Source organism: Danio rerio, chromosome 17, assembly GCF_052040795.2.
Source record: "Danio rerio strain M-AB ecotype USA chromosome 17, GRCz13ab, whole genome shotgun sequence".
Classification (NCBI taxonomy): domain Eukaryota; kingdom Metazoa; phylum Chordata; class Actinopteri; order Cypriniformes; family Danionidae; genus Danio; species Danio rerio.
Window position 1 is genome coordinate 30,180,441 of NC_141037.1, and position 19,532 is coordinate 30,199,972.

The following is a 19,532-nucleotide window of genomic DNA, read 5'->3' on the forward strand; positions in this document are numbered from 1 at the left end:
CAACACTCGAAGATAAAAAACTAAATAGTTCAAGAGGAGCTGTTTTTATAGAGTGAGGGATGACACACAGCTCACAAGCCATATGCATCCATCAGGGTGAGGAGAAACTCTGGTTCCTGTCAGTCGTCTATACCACATGACTGAGAGGGCCGTTTTCATGTCACCAACCTCATTACAGCCTCAGAAAACAAACAACAAAATGGCTGCTTTTGGAGTTTAAGCAAACGCTCAGCCAACAATAACCTACACTGGTTCAGGAGGACACAGATGAAAGAAAGGATAACCAAAAGGCACGGAAAAATAGTTCAAACTCTGAGCACGCCGTTCTTTTTTAGAAACTCAAAGCTTTTACAGCCTGTATTGATAAACAAAATAGACAATGACAGTCAAGCTCAAGCCAGTGCTCTTTCTCCAGGGTTGAACTATGGCCACTTGGAGATCCTCCAACCCAGCGTGGTCCCACAGGTCCATCCTCTTCAGTGGCGGAAGTGTACACAGGAACTCAAAACTGTCATTTGTTTGGCGTTTAAGTAACATCCAGCAGAAGAGATCTTGCCATGAACTGAACAATCCTGCTTTATCAAGGTACAAGAGTAATAACACTTGGCCGTGGCATGAAAGGGTGTCAGTGTTCCTCAAATCTGCACTGCATGTGTCCTGAAGAACAACAAGGCTTTTGAAGACTCAGTCTGAAAGCAGTTTAAGAAGCAGAGCCGAGCTTCTTAGGGAACGGACAGAATGTTTTTGGCTCAATGTCTCCCCAAACAATGAAATCCATGCATTCGCCACTGATTATGATAAAATGTGGTGTTACCGAAAGTGCACGTCAGGGTAGCCCACCACAGTCAACCTCAAAAATCTACGTTTTTAGGATTATTTATCTAGGACAGTTAAAATGAAGACACTGGCTTAGTTGACAGATTTTGTGGCATAATTTTGTTTTCCACAAAAACTCATTTCTCACTGTTATGAGAAAAAATGATGCCAGTGTCAATAGTGCAGTCACAACATGTAAACAATAGTTCATAATTTCACTTGTTCACTAATCCTTATGTAGCGTATGCCAGCTAAGAGTGCACCATTTCAGGAAAACTGAACAAATTCAGATCCTTTCATGAGCAAGGATGATCTCATCATGAGCATTACACTTGAAAACTTAACACTTTCTATACTTCCTGTTTGGATTCATTAATTGTGTCACTGTTTCGTTGTTCTGTTTATTGTATTATTTAATGATAACAAAACATTTATTTCTCATTACCTAAGTTTAATTAAATATATTTAATTGGTTTAATTATGTTTAAAATTGAAAAGAAAAAAAGCAACTTCGGCCATGATTTTTTCATGTCATCACATAAAAACAACAGTAAGTAAATATAACCAAAAAAAGCATCAACTACAACCAAAACAAATACAAAACTTAAACATAATTTCCTCTCTTTCCTCTCTGTCAGTGTCCTTGAGCTGATTGCTGAGGTAAACCTGGCATAAAATTCTTTTTCTTTTACATGCTCTGCAAAATGAAAGATCTTGCATTTGATTTTTGGAAATAGAAAGAAAAGAGGATTGTTGATATAGCCGGCAGCTAGCTCTCTGCATCTCTCACATGGTCGACCCTCTGAAGCTAAGCAGGGCTGCGCCTGTGTACCTGGATGTAAGACCACATGTGAAAGCCAGCTTGCTGCTGGAAGTGATGTTAGTGATGTCAACAGGGGGCGCTCAACCTGTGGTCTGAGTGGGTCATAACGTCTCAGTATATTGAAGGGGACTCTATACTGCTCAGTGAGCATCATCTTTCGGATGAGACTTTAAACTGAGGTCCTGACTTTCTGTGGTCATTAAAAATCCCAGGATGTCCTTCGGAAAAAGGTAGGGGTTTAACCCCAGCATCCTGGCCAAATTTGCCTACTGGCCTCTGTCCATCATGGCCTCCTAACCATCCCATATCATAATTGGCTTTATCACTCTGTCTCCCCACCAATCAGCTAGTTTGTGGTGTGTGGTCTGGCATAATATGGCTGCCGTCACGTCATCCAGGTGGATGCTACACACTAGTGGTGGATGAAGAGATTTCAACCCCAGAAATGTGTAAAGCGCTTTGAGTGTCTAGAAAAGCGCTATATAAATGTAATAAATTATTATTATTATATAAAAGTAGTAAACGGATGTACAAAATAAAGTCATTCACTCAGAACTCGGACACCACTACAAAATGGCAGAGTATGATATATATTTGCCAATACAGTCGATAGCGAGGAGCTTCAGACACAATTATATGATTTTATTTTAACAAATTGCTTGCTAACCTGACCCACAGCTAAAATAATATACAAGTTGCTGCTATATATTTAAATTACCCATTATTTTTTGTTAACGCCAACTGCAATCTTAAACCTTCTCCTCACAGTAATGTAAAAATAGTAATTGTTGTAGATGTCAGAAATATTATGCTATACTGATGTGTGCACAGTTATCCTCAGCTGTATCACTTCTAGACTTTACCAATACGTGTAAATAAGTGCTTTAATAGGTGAGGAGCTTCCATAAAATACATTTTCCACATTCACTCATGTGCCTGACAGTAAATTGATTGTATACAAGATAAAATAAAGAGTGTTTTATTGTTTGTTGTGAAAACCCCCCAAATAAACAGATAAATATTCCCTGATGTCATATACTCATGTATTTAATGAACTGTATGTTTGTAATATATTTATTTATTATTGTTTTGTTAATTGAGTTAGTGAATAATAGGTTAGGGGATGGGATTAACAATGGACAATATATTACTGTTTAACTCTCAATATTAAATTAGCAATGTCATACAAAAGATTGAAATAAAAACAGACAACTGCTGTCAGTAAGTTTAACTTGTACTGAAAGGCTGCTATGATCTGTAGGTTTTCTTATTTATAGTTGACTATGACAGATCATGAGCATGGTGTGGGGCCTTACCTCCGATGGGGGCTGCTGGGAAGTGATGTAGTAGATCAGAAACAGCCTCATCTTATCCTCTGCCGTTCCAGCTACCGACAAGAACAACATTTATATAGTCATCATAAAAATGCATACAGTTACTTTAAATTCAAGAGCATCTACAGTTTGTTGCTGTTTTTGCAACTTTGTTCCCTCTGATGCTCTGAAACCTGATCGGTAAATCAAACATTGCGCTAGGAACAATAAAGCCCTGTGTAGACCCTGAAAAATAAATGATCATTATCATTATAGCTAGTGACCATTCCTGTGTACTCATAAGAAACCCACAGACCTACAGAGGACCCTGTGGAGATCAAGAAACGGTGTCCTCTTGAAACCTCACAATGCTGGCAGGAGAGAAAACGAATTTGGTCCTGTGGTAGCATCACAGAGAGCCTTTAAAGCGGCCGCTTCCCCTTGAGATGTGATGCATTTCAGTCCACTAAGCTGGAAAAATGACTGGATGAGGACGAGGGGTGGGATACGCTCTCATTAGGGGAAGGGGGTATGAGTTACTCATTCAATTAGTTTCGTTTGATCTCTCAGGATGGGGCTGCTCTTGGTAAAACAAAATTTTATGACAGTAAGGCAGGACGCCATGCTTTGAGGGATATCGTGGTGTTTGGATTACGGTCAAGCTCAAAGAGCAGCTGACAAGTCAAGGCTTATTAAAGCTATAAGCCATTCGAGGCCAAGCGTTACAAAGATTTGACCACAATTATGGGGTGTTGTGAGGCAGAATGTGTCATTTTTCCGGGTTGCCAAGCCACAAATTAATCAAAGCTCTTATTATTGTCATCATCAATATTATTACTATAGCCTAGCATTATTATTATTGGTTTTTAGCAAGACAATTATTGGTCTATGCTTTAGAATTTGATAAATAAATAAAGGATTTCTTTTTGTTTGTGTGACTTCACAATTTGGCAAAAACGTAAGTGTTATATATCAACACAACTATAAAAAATTATAAGGTAATAAAAAAGATTTCTACTAAGGCCTAAATAGGGCTTATTGCAATAATACTATTGCAATATAAAAAAACTTTGGAAAAATAATAAAATAATGCTAACGTTTATTAAATAATGCTAATGTTTATTATTTGAAAGTCTTTAATTTATGTTTAACAATTATGTCTGTTTTATTTTATTTAAATAACTTTTATTTTAGCCAGACGCCCTTAAAAATTCTCTTATGGTGGGTAGACTGTAAACTGTTTGAGTGTAATGGAGTACAGTACCATGTTTTGAGTGCAAAACTAAGCACACTGCATATACATATTAATTTAATTACACTGCAGCATTTGCAATTCACTAATTATCTTTTTGGTGTCATTTTGATTAATTGTACAACCCTATTGTAATCTTTACCAGCAGCAGACTATGCAGAGCAGGTCTAAATAACTACTGACATGGTACATTTGGACAGGATTAAAAATCACAGGGAGGATTTGGTTATTACTATATGACCCCACTTTCCCCTATAAAAATAATCCTGTCTAAATAGGGCTTAAGTTTTATTATCACAAATCTGGAATGGAACTGATGACACTACTAGACTTGGATTTGTAATGCAGGGTTTCTGCAAGTTTTTGAAGGAAAATGTAAGAATTTATTTGAAGACCAAAGAAAGAAAATTTAATTAATAATTTGATGTTTTGTCAATCTATGAGGAGCACACCATGGGTTGAACAATCAACACTTTAAACAGAGTTTAAACAGAAACAACATTTATAGTACCTACTGAAAACACTAAATAATGTACTGTTGTTCCTCAGTTTCTATGTCACTTTCAGTGCAGATTTTTACTTATACTCAGCAGTTTACATTTGTTTGTTGTCTCATTACAAACATACCTGCCCAGTAAGCTAAGTCAACTAACAAAAGATACATTTAAACAGACCTTATGCTCTTTCTAGGTGGCATTAAATACATTTCTAATCTGTATATCTTGCATTTGTGTTCTGACGAGCTGTAAACGGTTTAAACGCATGGCTGTCTGTTTCACAGACAGCTTATTTACTCATCCTGCCTCTCTCGTTATCACAAAAGAGTCCCACAAACATGGCATGTTTAAAATAAGCTTAGATCAACTTAAAGAAGAGAAAATAATACATAATTGTTGTAATCTCACTAGGAAATGTGGAAATCAGACACAGCTTGGGGAGCGCATATAATCCAATGTGCAACGTAACATTTGGTGTTTTGTTATTTCTTTTGTGTTTTTCCCAACGAAACCAGACTAAATTTCTTCATTTTGTATCTCTGATGCAGACCTGGGCTTTTAAGGCACACTGGACATCTTTGATTGGCTTGTGAAAAATCATATTGTGTATTTAGCACTCAAGTTCGTTAAATCAAATGGAGATGCGTGGCTTGCATGCGCGAATAGAAGGCGATGCGCTACAGTACAACACACTCGCATTTTCAAGCCAAAGCAATTTATAACATCTCACCTTTCAGAGTGCCGCCAGCTATGTGACAATATCAGCCAGGCTCAACCTGGCTAGATTTCTTTAACTGAACATAAAAACCAGTTGCCATTTATTGCTTTTTATATGTAGTTGATATTGTGATGCTGATCTTTAAAATACATGCACTTTTTGTGTAAATGTAATCTTTTTTGAAAATGTTTAATAAAAAGTGATATATTTGTGTGCTCTGCATTTTATTGTCTCATTATAATGTTTGACCTACTGCTTTTTTTAACATGAATATAATGTATTATATTTTGGGCAGAACTGTGTTAGCTGTAATGCTCCAGCCCTCTACAACCCCCCCAATTTCTAATGTGGCCACTTGGAAAAATGAATTTCCCACCCCTGCTCTAATGTATTGGGATTTAACAGCTTGATATTTGCACTGGAAAATAAAAATACTAAGGAAGAACTGCAGAAATCCCGTAACACATAAAAGACTCACCATCAGGGTCACTGATAATGTCCAGCAGGGATTTATCGAGTGTGGATTTGCTCATGAGCTTCTCCTCGTACTCGAAGTACACGTCAAGCTTACGGCTCTAAAGACAGACAGGCAAATTTAGAAGAAAAATATGCAGCTCCGCTTCACAGCAATAATATAATGTGCTGTGAAAATGTAACCCAAGAGATGAAAAACATTTTTCTCATGGAGCACTGACCTTGATGTGGTCCAGAACTGCTGTGGCAACGTTGGTGTGGAGGTCAATCAGTCTCTTCTTTTCCAGGAGCTCAGGAAGAGAACTGTTTGGAGAGAGGAGCATGCTGTTATCTTATTCTATACATGCAGGGTCAGGCAGAGGTACAGCCGAAGGCCATTTCTCAACACAGTGACTAATACATATGTATAACGACACTCATGCAATATGAGACAAGTGCTGAATATTATTAGATTATATTAGGGTATATTTCAGATACACAATTAAATAAATACCAGATGAGAGGTGAACTTTTTTCAGTGGGAGGATCAACAAATGAAAAACCTTTTCCTTTGCCACTGTTGGCCAAGAAAATGTCTTTGAGAATATATATATTATAATTTATATTAATAGTATATGTATCTTGCTTTTTACTTAGTATTACTATTAATAATGTAATAATAATTAATAAATGAAACAAATTTTATATTACATTTCTGACATGTTATTTTTCATAAAAAATAAAATCCAACCTTATATGGACAGTAATAAGTATTCTTTAACACATCATGCTGATCCTTTACACAAGTACGTCACAGTACACAGAACTTCATACCTGACGGCTGAGGTAAGTTTGGCAGTGTTATCTGACAACATACTAATGGCTCCGTCGTCCTCCCCTTCTAAGCCCTTTGAACAAAACCGCATTTATTAACCAGCATGCAACAAATCTTTTATATACGTTTAAACATCAGCCTTATGAACTTACCATGATGCTCTTGAGCCGTTTAACCTCATCCTCTTGGGCTCGATATGTGTCCAGTTCCTCCTGCACAGCTTCTGCAACCTCTGGGAATGGGCTGAATTACAGAACAGAACTATATTAAATGGCTTAGGTGTCATTATTTTTCAGAAACACACTGAACTGAGGCTATTTTTGCTAAAATGAATGAATGTCCTTAAATATTAGCAAACACTGTGATCATGTCTGACAAACGATTTGATTGATTTAAGACAACCAGGGATGTTTTCCTATCAAATATGTGTTTGCCAGTACAGTTGGATTACTAAATGTGTCTAACAAGACTTGTTGTCATCATTTACCTTCATGTCATCCAAACCTGTATGACTTGTTTATTCTGTCGATAGAACACACATACATTATTTTGCTGCATATTTGTTTTCAGCTTTTCTGGTTTTCCGTGATGTCACTTTATGAAAGAAAAACAAAAGTTTCTCTGATAAAAAAGGGTCTATTTATACCTGGCCTTACCATGCATTTTCGGCCAATTTAATCACAAGTGGACAAAACTTAATATGGGTACAAAACCAGGTCTAAAACGTTTGAAGCTTGTCCACTTTCAACCACTTACAGAAATAGTCAAAACACATTTAATCAGATTGTTTTCGTAGAGTAGATTATCATGTGTTCAAATGGCCCAGCAAAAGACCACCTACTTCTCCACCAAATGACCTAACATGTGATCGTTATGGGACGCATTGTGAGAAAGTGCACCAAAACGAAGTGTTCATGCTTCACTGTGCTGTACTAAAACACTTAGATGAAGACTAAAATAGTATTTGGATTCTATATCTTATTCATTTACTGCTTGTTGGCTCGCAAGATGTGTAATATATTCCTTCATTTAACAGTACTTTACTCTCCTGTAAGAGTAATTCAGAGCTCGACGAAATAAGAGGAAAACAGAAAAGGAAATTGTCTCGGTTGACCGCTTGTATTGAGATCACTGACAATGTATGTCAATACAGAGCTAAAGTCATATATGTTTGGAATGACATGAGAAAATAAGACACATTTTTTATTTTAGTGTGAACTAACCCTTTCATCAAAACTAGAACACAAAGAGGTCTCTAGAAAAATATTAGCAAAACATAAATGTGTCAAATGGTTATTTCCTTCCCTTCATTCAGTCATTCATTTTAAAAATTGTTAAAGGGATTTAAAAAGGGTTAGTTCACCCAAATTTTTTTTACATTTGTCAATAAGAGATAGAAAAATACCAAAATACATCCTTAAAACAGACCATATGCCTTCTGTAGTTCAAACAGAATATTATAGAGCTATGAAAACACTTTTGTGCACATATAAATCTAAAATAAAGACTTTATTTAACAGTTTCTTCTCCTCTGTGTCAGTATAGTGTGCATAGAGTAACTGTTAAAGATTTTATGTTATAAAAAATTAATATAACATAAAATGTCTAACAGTTACCCTATGCACCCTATGTGCACACAAATGTATCCTCATAACTTCATAATACTCAGACCACTGAAGTCATATGGCCTTTATTTTGGCACCACTCTGGACTTTAAATGAGTCGGGACAGTATGAGGGAGCTCTCAGATTTAATCTAAAATATCTCCTTATTCCAAAGACAAACAAACTTCTCAAGAGTTTGGGATGACTTTTGAGTAATTATTGACAGAACTTTCAATTTTGGGTGAACTAACCCTTTAATTTGTATACATTAGATTTATCAGCAATAGATGTTTACCTTCCTTTGTGTTTTTGCCAAAACTTGTCAGCAGCAGTGAGATCATAGCTCTTCTTGTTTTTCTTTTTGGGTCGTGCTCCGGCTGGACTGGCCTCTGACCCATGAGACTCGTCCACACTCACTCGGTTCAGGTGGAAGTCCTAATATGGGGGTTTGGTTGGTTAAAAGAAATGAACCAAAGCACAATGCAGGAACTAGGCATGGGCCGGTGTCACATTCTGATGGTATGATAACCTTGGATGAAAATATCACGGTTTCACTCTATAACAGCATTGTGATTACTGCTGTAAACTATGATCTATTTTTAAATGTCTGGGTAAAAAACAACAACTTTTCCCCCCTATTAAACACAGTATTTTTTAATTGAATAAAAATGTGAAATATTTTTGGAACAGCAAACATGTCAGGCTAAATAATTCAAATAAAATCACTGACTTCCGCTGTCTTTATTAAATAAAGAAAAAACACAATTTTCTTTTTCATCTTTGGATATATTTCTTTTCTTTGGATATAAAGTAAAACCACTGCACTAGGCGATTTGTTTATCAAATTTTTGCTGAATCGTGGCCTGACCAATAGCTTTTGATGTGGAGATACTGTTGCCCTAAAAAACTAATATTACAAGTTATATGATTATTATTATTATTATTATAATAGTCATAAAAAAATTTAAAAAAATGTATAGAGCCCTTGTTATGCATTATAAAAGGTCATATTTTGGTTTTGAGGGTCTCTAACAACAGGCTGATACATATGAAAGGTCAAAAAACGCTTTTATTGTCTTATAATATGCATTTATTTATTTTCATCAACTCCCATATGATTTGTTCAGCGATTCATTTGTTCCCAAACCCCACCTTTGCACAAGGCTAATCTGCTGTGATTGGTCCGATGACCCAGTCTGTTGTGATTGGTCGACTGGGTTCAGAACGAGTGAAACTCCCACCACGGTTATGAAGTAGGACAAAGTATATGAGTATATGCCCAATGCAGGAATGCAGTAAAGCAATGCAGTTAAAACACCAGCATATTAACCTACTCTTAAACCTAACATGGAGTAATAACATTGACACACATTCAGTATTAATCCCCACAGTGGCAAAAGTTGAACTATTTTGAAAATTTAAGAGTTGTGCGTGTGAGGAACAGCTGATGCTGGCCATAGCAAAGGCAAACGGCAGAAGATCACTAGGTCATTCAGAAACGCATTTAGCGGATCTGGCACTATATTATTAGTTATCTACCGTATCGACGTCAACGCGTTCAAGCAAAAGATCCGAACCAAATACGATTAATGCATTCTTCTCTAAGTTGACTATTTCATTAAAGAATCAATAGTTTTAAACACTGTGCACTTTCAGATTTAAACCTCAGCTGGATGTTTTCATTGACTTAGTGCTGTGTTAATCACTTGGAAGGTCATTAATTCTTTCATTTTCTTTTCGGCTTGGTCCGTTTATCAATCCAGGGTCGCCACAGCGGAATGAACCGCCAACTTATCCAGCACGTTTTACACAGCGGATACCCCTTCCAGCCGCAACCCATCTCTGGGAAACATCCACACATACATTCACACTCATACACTAAGGACAATTTATGTCTTTGGACTGTGGGGGAAACTGGAACACCCGGAGGAAATCCACGTGAACACAGGGAGAACATGCAAACTCCACAAAGAAACGCATTTTGGAAGGTCATTTTAAAAAATCCATAATAGGGGTTCTTTAAATATACGGTAGGAACAATATAATAGTAAATTTAGGCAGTTTTAAAACCTTGACTTTTCCAAAACACGGTAAACCTTGAAACCTGTTAACGTGCCATGCCTAGCAGGAACTAAAATATGTATAACCATAATAACTATACGCAACCTTTCTTTTGAATGCATTAAATGCAGAAACTGTAAAAAGGCAGAATTCAGAACTGCTGCCATCCAGGGAATTGAGACCTTACTAAGGCAGCAGCAGCATTTCTGAGACGGTAGAATAATACCCGAAGGATTAATGATCACTGGCACGGAAAGGAGCCCAGCACGTACATTCCACATTTCATGAAACCCCTTTGTCATCCATATGATAACTACAATAACTTCATCTTTCCATATGGCGCAACTATTTTCATTTTCCGTTTTAGGGAACATTACTTTATCAACAGCGGGAAAAAAGGAGTAATGAATTAATTGTGGGTCATGCAAGTTTATTTTAGGTTCTGCTCACCAGCACATCATGAATTAGAGCCTGATACGTCCATGTGTGGTGGAGAGGAGTCGCAAGATCCAGGTTACGATCCGCAAGAACAAACAACGGCCTCTGGAAACTGTAAGAGAGTGGAGGAAAACATGTCTCTAAGATCCAGAAACAGTATTTCTCAGGACATACAGTTGAAGTCAGAATTATTAGCACTCCTGAATTATTAGGCCCCTCTATATATTTTTTCAACCATCTTCTGTTGTTCATTCATTTTCTTTTCGGCTTAGTCCCTTTATTAATCAAGGGTCGCCACAGTGGAATGAACCACCAACTTGTCCATCATATGTTTTATGCAGCGGATGCCCTTCCAGCTGCAACCCATCACTGGGAAACACCCCACTCTTATTCACACTCATACACTATGGCCAATTTAGCTTACTCAATTCACCTATACCGCATGTCTTTGGTCTGTGGGGGAAACCAGAGGAAAACCCACACAAACATGGGCCAACTGACCGAGCCGAGGCTAGAACCAGCGACCTTCTTGCTGTGAGGCGATCATGCCACCCACTGTGCCACCGTGATGCCATGATGACAGTTCATAATAATTTATTAAAATTTTTTCAAGTTGCTAGTATTCAGCTTAAAGTGACATTTAAAGACTTAATTGGGTTATTAGGGCAAGTTAGGGTAATTAAAATCATTGTATAATGATGGTTTGTTCTGTAGACTATCAGGAAAAAAATAAACATTTCTTAAAGGGGCTAATATTATCAACCTTAAAATGGTTAAGAAAATTTTCCGAAATGAAAAAAAAAGACTTTCTCCAGAAGAAAAAATATGAGAGGAAATACTGTGAAAAATTCCTTGCTCTGTTAAACATTATTTGGGAAATACTTGAAAAAGAAATTCACATGGGGGGCTAATAATTTTGACTTCAACTGTATAAATAAAGCAAACTTTTCTCTATACTTCCAACCATCAATCCATCCTTTGTCTATCTTTCCATTCATCCATCCGTCTGTCTGCCTATCTTTACCCAGTCAGAAATTGTGTGTGGTAAACTAGTCTTTTACAATATAGATTGTTATAATAATAACAAATATTAACTTATAAAATATTGCAAATTTAAAATAATAAACATATTTTAATCAAACCAGATCTAATGGGCTGTGCAATAAAGATTGTAGGAGTTTTAACTCATGGTATATAAAGGAATCAGAGAGTGAAATTTAATACCTTTTAAGACCTAATTTATGACTCTTTTAATTGTAAGACTCTTTCCATACATTTTAAGACCTTATAACCACTTTTCAACCGGAAATACTGGCAAGATTTTAACTTAAAGCATATTTACTAAACATTAATATGAGAAATTAATCAAAAACTAAAACATTATTTATATACTGAATAAAAATCTTTCAAATCTAGCTAATTAAGCAGATTGGCGCCTATACAGCAGCAGAAATAATGGTCAAGCCTTGGTTACTGCAGTAAACAAAGCAGCATGATGTCAAATCTATAGGATTTCCTAGCTTTAATAAATACACACCATTCTGATATTCACAGATTTAATTCAGGCAAACCTTAGCATAAGACTATACATCACAAATCACAATCAAAAATGATATCAAATTTAATATCTTCAAAATAGCATTTAAGCCTTTTTTTAATACTTTTTAAATGCCTTAAATTTCTCTACATTGATTTATCAACTTTTAATACTTTTTAAAACCCTGCGGACACCCTGTTACTCCACCTGAACTGGCCAGTGCCCATGGTGTCTCCGGTGAACAGGCTGTTACGAGCGTCTCTCAAATTCTCTCTCAGTTTCTTGTCAAGTTTCTGAGGGTAAAAAGTGTCAAAGTGTCAAATCAACATTACTAATATTTGCAGCAGAAATTAGTTGTTCGATATGTATAAAATAATCTAATAAACGGAGCAACGGGTGTTCATTTTGTCTCAAATTACAGCAAGACATTCTTTTGCTGAAAGGAATCATCTAAAAGCTCCAGTGTAAGCGAGATGAGACTGGACTGAATCTCACATATGGAACAAAGAGGAATTCTGTACCATCAGTGAAAATGAATTACGCCATGATATCAGTTTGCACATGCACACAGAGAACAAAATCCACTGTAACACAAAGATTATTTAGGTGATCGTCACAAGACCATTCATGACCAGTAAAAAACTCTGTTTCTTAATTCATAAACTCTTATTTAACAAAGAAAAACAAGGGTGTCTCAGACTGTTCATTAAAAAAACAAAAAACTGAAACAAAAATAGAGTAAGGGCTCTCTTACCACTGCTACCATTTCGGCAGCATTCCCTCTTGGACATCGAATTATTGGGACAGCACCTACGATAACAGGAAAGCTCATTGTACTGCCAACAGGAGGGTGAACTGAATATCTGCTCACAGGCTCCCAAGACACACAAAATCACATTTCAAAAACAACAATACGGGCTTGATCGCTGCACTAAATTTGAATGGTTACGTTACTGTCATATATAATTGTAGAATGTAATAATTAAAGAGTGGATCAGTTCAATGCATCTACATTTTTTTGGTCTTCTGAGCAATGTACAGAACAATATTTAGAAAGGTTCTGCCACCCAGTGGAACTTTCTGACAGTTAAACTAATGGCTGTAATGTGAGCTTGATGCTAAAAATATGACTGCTTTTTTATTTTGACAAAATATGAAGTCTTTTTAAATTCACATTAGTCAAAATTAGACAGACAGAGACAGCAACTGGGAGTCCTGTTTGCAATCATCAATTATTATTCTTTCATGATTTCATAATACAGGCACAAAATTGTTTAAAATATGTGCTTTTAACTTGATATTGGTTATTTAAAGTGCAAAATGCATTTTAAAAGTGTAAGTAAGTTTAATGAAAATATTCTATTTGATAAAAAAAAGGATGACTTAAATTGATCAAAAGTGATAGTAAACAATATTCAGAGCATGCAAATGTTGTATTTAAAATAATGCTGTTCTTTAAAAGGCACCTATTTAACCCCTTTTTCAACATTTAAGATAAGTCTGTCTCCAGAATGTGTCTGTAAAGTTTCAACTCAAAACACCCATCAGATTATTTATTATACATTTTCATTATAGGTGCCCTGTAAACAGCTTTCAACATAATAAAAATAATAATAATAATAACAATAATAATAATAATAATAATAATAAGTGTGGTTGTCTCACAACAAGAACGTTGCTGGTTCGTGCCTTAGTTGGTGTTTCTGTGTAGAGTTTGCATGTTCTTCCCACGTTTGTGTGGGTTTCCTCTGGGTGCCAAGTCCAAAAGACATGCGATACAGGTAAATTGAGCAAGCTAAATTTGTCCGTAGTGTATGTGTATGGATGGGTGTATATGGGTGTTTCCCAGTGATGGGTTGCATGTGGAAGGGCATCCGTTGCGTGAAAAATATGCTGGATAAGTTGGCGGTTAATTCCGCTGTGGCCCAGGTTAATAAAGGGACTAAGCCGAAAAGAAAATGAATGATTGAATAAGAAGTGTTTCCTTAACATCAAATCAGCATACTAGAAAGAATTCTGGATCATGCCATGTGATAATCTGAAGTAATGATGTTGAAAATGCCATTATAGGAATAAATACATTTTAAAATGCATAGTTCACCCAGAAATTTTTATTCTGTCATCATTTACTAACCCCTCCACTTGGTCCAAACAAATCTGAGTTTCTTTCTTCTTATAAAGAGAAAAGAAGATATTTTGAAAAAAAAAATCTGACTTGCATACTATTTTCTTCTTACTATGGATGTCAAAGCTTATCACCGTTGAACAACATTCAAAACATCTTCTTTGTGTTCAGTGAAAAAAAGAAACTCAAAAATGGTTGGAACAACATAAGCCAGTATAAATGGTACGTAAATCTTGATTTTTGGGTGAACTATGCCTTTAAATTAGACAGCTGTTTTAAACTGTTATGAAACCCACAATATGAATTAAACTTAAATAATTAAATGGTGAGCGTAGGAGACATTTTAAACATGCATAAAAACCCTTAACAAACCCCCAAACTTCTGAATGGGAGTGCATATGCATGATAGGATACAACAAATTAATATCCTTATTTACCAAGAGTAACAAAGAAGCAGAAGAGACTATCCACTATTGTGTCCATTATACCCTCCATGTCTGTGTCCATGATATCTGGCTTATTGATTGCTGAGGAAACAGAACAAGACAACTATTAATAACTCTGGATTATATTTAAAAATAAATTAATTAATATTTCAAGTGGGTTTAACAGCTTACCATGGTAGGAGATGTGCTCTTTGTTTTGATTACAGAGAATGAACATATCATCCTCAAGTGTGATGAAGTTCAAATACTGATCAAATACCTGAGGAGGAACAGAACAGTCTAACATTTAAGCTGAAATAAATATGAGCAGCATGTTATTTGGCTTTCTGCAGGACTTCATTGAGCTCGAGCTCTAGCAAAAGCACAACAGACACTCACTGTGAACAAACATGTCGGACTTACTTTGGTCACCTGGTTTACTGCATTAGCCGCAAGCGCAGCACTTGCTATATCCTCCAATTTGCTTCTGGAAATTGCGGAGATGAAGTTCAAATAGTAGGACTCATATAGTTGGTTTCGGAGGTCCTGTGATGGAGCATATAAATGTTCTGAAATTATTCAAACAAATTATCTTTGAATGGGACTGACCAAAACAAGCATATTTACTTGACATATCCTGTCGATGTTCTCCTCTGTGGGCATTATAAAGTAAATGGCAGGAACGTCTGGAATGGGGTCGCGATCTGAGTGCAACAAGCTAGAGAGAAACAAACAATTGTGAACGATCATTTCGATTAGTATTATGAAACTGCTGACTGGATGTTTTAGAGGTGCTCACAGGTGCAGAGTGATGCCCATGTCTCGTAGCTCTTTCACAGACAGAAGCGGAGATATAATGTCTTGGCCAAAGCGATCGTAAATAAGAACCTAACAAGAATAGCAACGTGTGAGCCAAAAAAGCATCACTGAAGCACATTTAAAAAGGGGACACTTCTAGGTTTGTCTCTTACCTTCCATACTGGCTCAGCTGTTGTGTTTTTAAGGGGTGGGGCATTAAAGTTGAGCATTCGTTTGAGAGCAGCTGAGGAGAGAAACAGCAACGACATATATTAGCAATTCTAAACAACAGTTAACATGCAAGATTTGACAGTGTCAATGTTTATAAATCTTAGAAAAAAAACAACAACCACAGCAAACTCTTCATATTTAGTTCATGTTAACTCAGTTTTCAGTTGTTTATTCATTCATTCATTTTCTTTTTGGCTTAGTCCCTTTATTAATCTGGGGTTGCCACAGCGGAATGAACCGCCAACTTATCCAGCATTTGTTTTATGCAACGATTGCTCTTCCAGCTGTAACCCATCTCTGGGAAACATCCGTATACACTGATTCACACTCATACACTATGGACAATTCAGCCTACCCAATTCACCTGTACCACATGTCTTTGGGGGAAACAAGAGCACCCGGAGGAAACCCATGCAAACGCAGGAAGAACATGCAAACTCCACACAGAAACGCCAACTGACCCAGCCGAGGCTTGAACCAGCGACCTTCTTGGTGCGAGGCAACAGCATTACCTACTGTGCCACTGCGTCGCCCCAGTTTTCAGTTGTATTTATTAATAATATATTATTAAAATAAAAAGATATAAAAAATAAAAAATAGTTTTAGGACCAATTCTCACTATTAACTAGTGCCTTTTTAGCTGCCTATTATTAAGATGCTGGCTGTTAATCTGTACTTATAAAGTATATAATCTGCATAGAGATGGCACGATAATCGTTTTCAAGGTTTACCACAGTTTGGAAAAGTCAGGTTTTAAAAACGTCAACATTTTCTGTTAAACCGTTCCCACGGTATTTGTAAGATTTTCTTTTGTACATTTTTATTTTTTGTTTGTTTTTAAGGACAACAGTATCTCCGGCGGAAAAGATAAAGATGCACTTTTTAAATGTAAAGAAATCAGTGTAAGCTAATGAAGGCAGCAGAAGTTAATGATTAATTTTCATTATTTAGCTTGACATATTTACTGCTCCAAAATATTTTAAATGTTTCTCAAAATAAAATATATTGTGTTCAAATTTAAAAGGCAAAAGTTTTTATTTTTTACCCAGACATTAAAAAAGAGCATATTTTAGAGCAGTGAACATAATACTGAGAAATTGTGTAACCTTGATAATTTTATTTAAGGTTATCATACTGTCAAAATCTTATACCAGCCCATGCCTAATTCTGCATAATGATATTATACAGTATATACCTAATCCTACCCATTACATAAAACTAACTACTACCTTAATAACTATTATCAAGGAGCAAATAAGGTGTTTACTGAGGTAAAAGTCAATGGTTTCGTAAAAGCTAGACTTGTACGTTGAAATAAAGTGTGTTATTGTTGAAAGTAACTCATACAAAAGGCTGTAAACCAATGTAGTTAACTTTTCATTCATTCATCTTCTTGTCGGCTTAGTCCCTTTATTAATCCGGGGTCGCCACAGCGGAATGAAACGCCAACTTATCCAGCAAGTTTTTACGCAGCGGATGCCCTTCCAGCCGCAACCCATCTCTGGGAAACATCCACACACACTCATACACTACGGACAATTTAGCCTACCCAATTCACCTGTACCGCATGTGTTTGGACTGTGGGGGAAAGCGGAGCACCCGCAGGAAATCCACGCGAAGGCAGGGAGAACATGCAAACTCCACACAGAAACACCAACTGAGCCTAAGTTCGCAACCCAGCGACCTTCTTGCTGTGAGGCGACAGCACTACCTACTGCGCCACTACCTCGCCCCCTGTAGTTAACTTATGTTAACAAATAGAACCTTACATTTACTTGATTTTGCTTCAAAGATTTGTGTGTGCAGTGCACATATATATTTTAACTAATAAATAAATAATGAACAAATAAACGATTAGATAAGGGGTCACCAATCTCGGTCCTGGAGGGCCGGTGTCCCTGCAGGGTTTAGCTCCATCTTGCTTCAACACACCTGCCTGGGTGTTTCAAGTATACCTTGTCAAACCTTGATTAGCTTGTTCAGGTGTGTTTGATTAGGGTTGGAGCTAAAATCTGCAGGACACCGGACCTCCAGGAACAAGTTTGGTGACCCCTGGATTAGATAAACAAACCAAATCACAAAATCCTTCTTGCATCTGAAATATTTAACAACCCAAGCATAGATTCTCCCCTAATTTGAAATGATGCATTTTATCCAATGTTCATTAGTTCTGATTTGTAAGCGCTCATTTCTGTTAGAACCCAACTGACCCTTGATCTAATTCTCGATTTGATTTAATAAATGTAGATTTAATAAAATGCAATTGACATTTGTGAAATGAAAAGCAAAAATCAGTTCTTAAATGTTCAATTGACAAAAAGAAATTAAGAGCTTGAACATTAAATCAGAACCCATACTCATAGAGGTAAAGTTGGTTTTATATCTGCACATTCGTTCATTTAGAAGTCTCTGTATTGTTTACCATGTTACTTTGAATATTCTATTGAAATTAGCATGCAAGTATGACTTCTAAACAACATTAACATTGTTTATTTGACTGCGAACAATGTTGTACTTTGATAGTCATTGGCTGCTAATAGGATTTCGCTATTTAGAGTTTGCAAATAATACTTTTATGAAATTATATTATTAAGGGGAAAGTCCGAAAACCAACGTTATCTCTATCCCATACTTAAATGCATACAACAACATCAAATTATAGGTTATGGTTATATCATGTCATTTGTGTATCTCTGACTTAAAAAAAGAAAAAAGAAAACCGGAAAAATAGAGAATCAATATTTAAATGACCAAATAATAACAAAGGTATTTTTGTCCATCCCAATAAAGATTTGTTAGGACAAATAACTATATTAAATATATTATCCACTAACGATAAATTATCCACAATACACGTAACGTTATATTAATGTGATATTGCAACGCATATAGAATTAGTTAAAATAAATTAAGTATAAATAAATTAAAATATCGTACGTAACCTTCCCTTCAACACTGTAACGTTACCCAATAATTATCATAAATATATTGTACCTAACGTTAAGTATTGATCTGAATAATGTTCGTGATTTGAGCTAGCTTGCTAAATCAGATCAATTTATTTTCATGACAGGACTCACAGGTAATAATAGTCGTATACATTTCGTATATTTTTAAAGTACAAGTGTTTCTTTATGCGCTCATGTAGGTTAATCTTTCATTCATCTCATATTAAGTAGCTGCTTTATGAACATCACGGTTAGCATCCTCAGCTACACTGACAGGACTGTACTACTTCTGCTGTTTTGCATTCAGCATTATTGTCTGTATTTTTAATTGACAGATTTTAAAATCGTGTGAAAATGATTAGTATTAATAATATTGCCAGCATTGAGTATTTGTGTATAAAAAAACTTTAGAACAGACCTGTCTGTTTTTCCCGGATGGACGCCGCCATCTTTACTGTTTATGCAGTGACGACTGCGAGGGTGACGTGGCAACCGGCGAGCCGCTGTCTGTCAGCGTACAAGAACTCACACCGCTGGAGATCCTCAGTAAACAGATCAAGGAGAGCTTATCAGATGATTTTAAATCATTTATATTTTGAGTTTTAATTCCGTTTCTCTAGACAGAATATATGCATTATAAAATTATGAAAAGCATTTT

The 19,532-nt window shown here is 36.1% G+C and overlaps 1 protein-coding gene across 2 annotated transcripts in view; it reads right to left on the reverse strand.

The window, feature by feature from the left end:
- Positions 1-19,368, reverse strand: part of scfd1 (sec1 family domain containing 1) — a 26,503-nt gene extending 7,135 nt beyond the window's left edge. Inside the window, 16 exon segments of one of the 2 annotated variants that reach the window (NM_182861.3) lie at positions 2,956-3,026; positions 5,898-5,994; positions 6,115-6,196; positions 6,707-6,780; positions 6,860-6,950; positions 8,607-8,746; positions 10,823-10,922; positions 12,555-12,640; positions 13,102-13,157; positions 14,910-14,999; positions 15,090-15,177; positions 15,321-15,443; positions 15,525-15,615; positions 15,697-15,785; positions 15,869-15,939; positions 19,293-19,364. In NM_182861.3, coding sequence (NP_878281.3) covers positions 2,956-3,026; positions 5,898-5,994; positions 6,115-6,196; positions 6,707-6,780; positions 6,860-6,950; positions 8,607-8,746; positions 10,823-10,922; positions 12,555-12,640; positions 13,102-13,157; positions 14,910-14,999; positions 15,090-15,177; positions 15,321-15,443; positions 15,525-15,615; positions 15,697-15,785; positions 15,869-15,939; positions 19,293-19,323 — 1,380 coding nt within the window. In that variant the 5' untranslated portion in view covers positions 19,324-19,364. 2 annotated transcript variants of the gene reach the window in all.
- Positions 19,369-19,532: the final 164 nt, after the last annotated feature.